This window comes from Carassius auratus, chromosome 9 (genome assembly GCF_003368295.1).
Source record: "Carassius auratus strain Wakin chromosome 9, ASM336829v1, whole genome shotgun sequence".
Classification (NCBI taxonomy): domain Eukaryota; kingdom Metazoa; phylum Chordata; class Actinopteri; order Cypriniformes; family Cyprinidae; genus Carassius; species Carassius auratus.
Window position 1 is genome coordinate 35,564,336 of NC_039251.1, and position 6,769 is coordinate 35,571,104.

The following is a 6,769-nucleotide window of genomic DNA, read 5'->3' on the forward strand; positions in this document are numbered from 1 at the left end:
GGTTTATACTATACAACTACATTATTTTCTTTTGAAAACATCTTAAATTAACATAATAAAATAAAATGCTCCTCATCATAATACTACTTCTTGGTTATTTGTGTTTAACGAGTTCGTTCACCCTAAAAAAGAAATTCTCTCATTAGTTACTCACCCTCATGTTATTCCAAGCACTAGTTCTTATTTTGTTTATTTTTGTTCAACAAATATCAACTTTTAAGAAATATGATTTTCCTGGACACAGAAAATAACTTTTCCTACTATGTACAGTGTTGGAACCTGTAGCAATATCAGTCTGTTGAAGGTACTTTGGGAACACTGCAACAATCTTATTAACTAATCTACAGAATCCACAATAACTAATCTAAACATAAACACACATAATTATACATCTCTATCCAAGTAAACACAATGAAACAAGATAAGAGATAAATGTTTTCACATAGATTAAACATTGTTTCTGCTTCAAGATTTAAGTAGATAAAAGTATAGAATCACTTTTGTGCTGAACGCTTGTGTTTAATTCAGGCACTGAGGGTTATGGGTAAGATCATGCGGGAGTGCTGGTACGCCAGTCCAGCTGCTCGGCTGACAGCACTACGTGTCAAGAAGACTGTACCTCAGGTAACTGTGGTCAAGGACATTAAAGAGTAAGCCAGTGGCCTGGTGCCCCTCTTATCTCTGTCTGTCAGTGTTGTTGTGACATTTCAGATGCTCAGTTGAGATGCCAAAGATTCCAGGAGCTTAAGAGGGAAATGTTATCTTGTGCTTTCTAAGCATTAGGAGAATTAACGAAAGAGAGTGTATTTTGTTTCTTAACCAATAGATGGTGATAGAGTACTGATACTGTATACTGCTACCTCAACTGATCCTGTAAGTGTCAAATGCTTGGAGTTGCACTTGTTATGCTTTGTGCCATTAATGTTTTGCTTGGTGTTACTTAAAATTACACAGTGTTAAAAATATAAGTTGAAATGTCTATACACACACAGACCAACAAACAGGACCAACATTTTAAGACCATGTTTTGATGTCAGACAGTGTAATGTGGTCTGAAGTAGCTAAGCTTGATTTTTCAATGTGCAGATTGTGGTTTCCTGGAACTATTTTTCTACTGTTTACCACAGCTCTCATCATTTTCGATTGTACTGTCTAACTGAAGGAGGATTTCCTGTAAACCCTATCATTTCTGAATGTAAAAAGAATAGTTTGCGTTTTGTGTATATGCAAATGTCTGGGCCAAATCCTGATGTCTAAAGCAAAAAAAGGAAAGAAAAGAAAAACAAGAAAAAAAAAAGAAAAATAAAAAAAGTTATGTATCTGATCATCCAAAGCCTTTTAACCAGATTCTTCTCAGAGCAGGGGTCTCCAACCTTTTATATTTCACAGACAGGTGAAAATATATATGTGGACCAGCTGGATGTCAATGCAGTGTTTGAGGTGTGATCATGTTAACTATTACATTAAATTTACATGAAATCAGCACAACTATATGATTCTCATAACTATTGATGTGATTATAACAACCTAATTCAGCACAGGGTGAAGTTCTGGAGATTTTACACCTACCTGTAGCCTGTTATATAGATTCAAATTCAGGTGCAGCTCCTTTGACTCAAGAAGTTAAACCAGACAGCCATGCATTCGTAGATGCTGCTCTGTCTGCATATCCCAATGTAAAAGGATCAAATATGCCTGATATGTAGTAATTCAGGGACTTGAAAATCTCTGCTCCAGTTTTACTACTGTAGCTGACATTAAAAGCACCCATGCACTTTGGCTTGAAATATATTGCTCATAAACCAGTATGTCCATTGGTCAATTTGTCAAGCTGCAGTGCATACAGTGACTTGTTTTGCCTGTCTAACAATTGTACTTCAATTTCATTTATTCTCAGTCTGAATGTGGTAGCTGAAAGGACTTCTTTAGTGAGATGGTCAGACATCAAGTATGACTTTTAGTGCAGCCATGGCCGTAGCCAGACTTTGAAAATTAGTGAGGTCCAGGGGGTTTCTATAATAAACCCCTTATTATAGAATTGTGCTATAATAACCCCTATAAATACAACTTAATTATATATCCTATTTATTGCATCAAAGTTTGTTAATACTATATTTGTGTGGTGGATTACCATGTTATGATTATGTTATGGGCTTTATTGTCCCAATAAGGTGACATCCATTAAATTAGACTCAATAAGTTATTATTGCATACTCCTCCAATGTACTACAATACTGAGGTGCAGATAATTGCCACTATTTGCAGTAAGTAGTATAAATAGCAGAAAATCCTGCTATTTTAACATATTATAAATAGAATCTATAGATATTTGCACTTAGTGTAAATATCCGCTGCCTTTTTTTATTACAGGCAGACTAATGTCGGCGGTGCTATGTTGCCAGATGTTGCTATTAAAATGAACAGAAACCTATAAATAAATAGAAATAAACCAAAATTATTTAAAATATTTTGGAAATTAGATAAAATAAAGTTATCACTGACCCTAATCCACGTGTCAAATTAAGTGGAAAAACTAGTCAAAAACGCTTACATGAAAGCTGCGTCTCGAGCTCTCACTTGAACTAACCATGGACACTAAACATTCTGAATTATACATGCAGACATTCAAATGAGGAGTTTAGCAGCATATGAGTCAATCAGAGAACACATTTTATTTTTGAACATGAAAAATGTACAGAGGTGACCTCATAGCTGGCTACGGCCATGAGTGTGCCATGTTTGTAGACATGGTGGCTTTCATTGACCCATTTGCTACACATGCTCCAAAGCGTGTGAACGGCCCATAGCCACAAAACCTTATTTAAGTTATATTTAAGTCATCACATTTTTGGTTAAAGGCAGCTTTCCTTTTTCTTATCAGTAGATGCATTATCGCCATTCCATGTTCTTTTCCTGCCTTCTTCACTAAATAAATTTTAAGGGATGTCTGCTGCAATAGTGGAACTGATGTTCTTCTGAAATGATAGCCTCTCCATTGAATTACATAGTTAGCACTTTTTCAATAAATTATGTTTTGCTGCAGACATTTTTCCCAGATTGTTCTTGTGACTAGTAGCATACAATAGAACAGAATAGAATATATATATATATTTTTTCATTTTACAGCTGTTCAACAAATATTTATTTCTCTCACATTTGAAAGTACACGCATACAAAAATGTACATTAAACAAAATATGAACAATGATACAGAAAAAGTAAACAGCAAAAATGTATACAGGTAGACAGTGCAAATGTATATATATATGTGCTGCACCACTACACCGATAGCTGTATGAGTGATAAGTGTATAGTTCTTAGTTCAGTTTTAAGATGGCAAGCAGGTAAAAACTGTTCCGAAGGGAACACGTCCCAGCCAGGATTTTAATAATGCCTAAAACATCCAGAGCAGTTTGACCAATAACATGCAGGTATTGTACATAATCAACCAATCGTGGGGCTGTGTGTGAGAAGGTGAGATCTAGAGGGAACGATCAAAGCGATGCAAATATGCACACTTGTTTGTTCGTTCATTCAATTGACTTGAACCGCCGCTGCACCCAAATCCCAAAAAAACAAAGTGCGCCACAATGCTTCAAGTCAAACCAACAAACACACGTGAAAACGATTCGAAAGCATAAGGAGCCATCTGCTCTACTCTTTATAGCTCTCATGAATGTAACACAACGATCAACCTGCACAGTGCAAATAGCCGAAACCTGGATATTTTAGGCAATATTAAAATCCTGGCTGGGACGTGTTCCGTATGAACGGCGCATATGGTCACCCTATGTAGATGTCAGCAAGTGAAGGTAGATGTGCACCAGTGATTTTCTCTGCAGAGTTGATGACTCTACAAAGCTTTTTTTTTTTTTTTTTTCTCAGCAAAAGTTCAGCCAGCATACCACACCAAAAAGCTATGCTTCCTACTGAACAGTGGTACAACAGTGACACAAGCAGCTGCTGAGACAGGTTAGCTTTTTCTCAGCATCCTCAGAAAGTACAGCCATCGCTGTGCCTTCTCGATCAGGGACATTGTGAAATTTAATGGTTGTCACCCTCTCCACCATTTCTCCTCCAATGTATAAAGGAGGTTGGTTCCTCTTTCTGTTTCTGGCAGTTGATGATGAGCTTATTTGCTTTAAAGGTGTAGAGTGCAAGGTTGTTATTAATGCACATTAAGACTGATAGCTGTTTTCTTGGGGAAGGGCACAAAAGTAGCAGACTTGAGGCAGTTGGGGACAGTGCATGTGGACAAAAAGAGGTTGAAGATGTTATAGAAAACCTCTGCCAACTGATCTGCGCAATCTCTGAGTGCCCTTCCTGGAATGCTGCGTGGACCGGCATCCTTTCTGGGGTTGACACTACAGAGCATTTTTCTGAGCTCTGCTGTATTTAACACAAGGTGACAGGCTGTCAGTGGATGGTAACAGCACAGACACAGTCTCGTCCGTGCTGGCATGACATTAAATGGGATGTAGCCTTTAGGTTGGGGACCTCTGATCTAGAGAACTTCTGAATGCCAATGTGAAATATATGAATGTGAAGAAAGTATAAATTTTATACTGTTAATACTCAAGTAGTATTTTATTGCACTATAAAAAGGCTCTAAGCTGCTCAAGTATATAAATCGACATTCAACAGGTTTATTATTCGACATTCAACTTCTATATTTCAAATGATGGAATAGCCCAGCTAATCTAAAACCAAACATAAAATGTTTTGTGTGTATAAATAGTCATGGGAGTGTATTGGAGCATTTTAATTTCTTAAAGTTTATAACTGCACAGCTACTTGTCTGCTAAATATTGTGCTTTACGTCTTTGTGTCTTTGTGTTGTTTCACTGAGATGTAAGGCTGTTCACTAGGGATTTCTCTATTAGCAGTCCCGAGATGTGTGTTTGTGTAACTGAATGTGTGTGATATATGCCTTGTGAAGTTCTTGTGCATACAGAGTTCTACTTTTTGTACAGCAATGTAATCTAGAACATTCTTGTCTGTAAATTATATCACTTTGAATGTCTGATTTGGGTTAAAATTGCCTGTGTTGTTGTGAAACTAACAAAGCTTGTATTTATGGAATTTTACAAACTCTTATAAAGTATATGCATATGATGCATGTTATATTTTAGTCTTAAGTCTTTCATCAGACATGGACATAATTTGCTAAATGCTTTGCATAAACATCCATATTATAATATTTAATCGGTACCAATAAGTGTTTTCATTCATTTTTTTTCTATTAAAAAATGGTCTTGTTTTAACCTGTTTTAGTCATTTGCGGAAGCATTAAATGCTAAAAAGGAATTGGAGGAAATGTCTGGATGAAACCAAATACTTAAAAACTTTGGAAAATCTGCACCATTTACAGCCTGATGCTGTTGAGAAATGTTGTAGCTTACTATTTTTAATTTGGGTATTTAATCTGAGATCCTAACAAATGTCACTGTTTCAGCCTACAAAGTGCTGTCTTATGTTGTGAGACAGAACAGAGGCATTTTTATGAGGAGGGTGGAATAGATTATGTAATATATAGCCACTGTCTTTTTGTGAGAAGCATTGTGTTTTGTCTTGTAGCATTGTGTTTTGTATGTAAACCATAAAGTAATAAACTACTTTTCATGATTTGTGTTCTTTTTTATTTCCACATAGTAATGTTAAGTTAATTAGGACAACAATTAAGACATTAAAGCTGCAAGAAATTATGAAATGGCCCCCGTATCAAGGCTCATTGCCACCTGGTGGCTTTAGGAAAACAGCAAATTGTGGGCAACATGCATTTAAAGTGGAAAATATAGGAGGATTATATAAAAGTCATTTATATCTGCCAAACTTCTTGCTGCCAGCTGGTGGTGCAATGATTATGAATGTTGGCATGCAGATATATTCAGGCCAGGAGGGTCTCTTCCCTGTGCATGCACGCTGGTGTCCTTGTGGGTCCAGGAAGGGTGTTTAGATGGAATCCCACGCTGCTAGAGCCATGAGCTGCCGGATTCACTGTCCAGTCGAGAGCCAAACCCGTTATATGGCTGTTAGGCAAGGATGCCAGGCCATTTTTCCCTGAAAAGCGGCATGGGCAATGCAGGATGAAGCCAATCAGAAGAAGCTGCTGCCCCTCATTCCCCTCAGTCAGCCAGTAACTATAATAACACCATATAAAGAACCTGTCCAGGTGGTGCTCAACATTCTTTAAAGGCCTGGAGGTCCGCCATGACTTTGCCCCCTCCTTTATAGAGGTCACAGAGGTCAGTTAATTCTCAGCACATAGAGACTCTTTCACCTAGATATCACACTATAGAGACTGTGTCTGTTCCCCGAACTAGAAAATACAAAAAACGTCCAAACCAAGTTAAGGTTAACAATTTAATTGAGGTTCAACAAATAAAAAACAAATGCAATATGGATAAACAAATGATAAAGATTGGCTTATTGAATATCAGATCCATTTCTACGAAAACACTTTTTGTAAATAATATGATAACTGATCATAATATAGATGTGCTCTGTTTGACAGAAACTTGGCTAAAACCTGATGTTTACATTATTTTAAATGAGTCCACCCCCCAAGATTATTGTTATAAACACGAGCCGCGTCTAAAAGGCAAAGGGGGAGGAGTTGCTTCAATTTATAACAACGTTTTCAGGATTTCTCAGAGGGCAGGCTTCAAGTATAACTCGTTTGAAGTAATGGTGCTTCATATAACATTATCCAGAGAAACCAATGTTAATGATAAATCCCCTGTTATGTTTGTACTGGCTACTGTATACAG

At 36.9% G+C, this 6,769-nt stretch overlaps 1 protein-coding gene across 2 annotated transcripts in view; it reads left to right on the plus strand.

The window, feature by feature from the left end:
* acvr1c (activin A receptor type 1C) overlaps positions 1 to 5,621 on the plus strand; it is a 67,546-nt gene extending 61,925 nt beyond the window's left edge. For both annotated transcript variants that reach the window (XM_026272737.1, XM_026272736.1), the window contains one exon: positions 529 to 5,621. In XM_026272737.1, coding sequence (XP_026128522.1) covers positions 529 to 654 — 126 coding nt within the window. In that variant the 3' untranslated portion in view covers positions 655 to 5,621. The remainder of the gene's footprint in view (positions 1 to 528) is intronic.
* Positions 5,622 to 6,769: the final 1,148 nt, after the last annotated feature.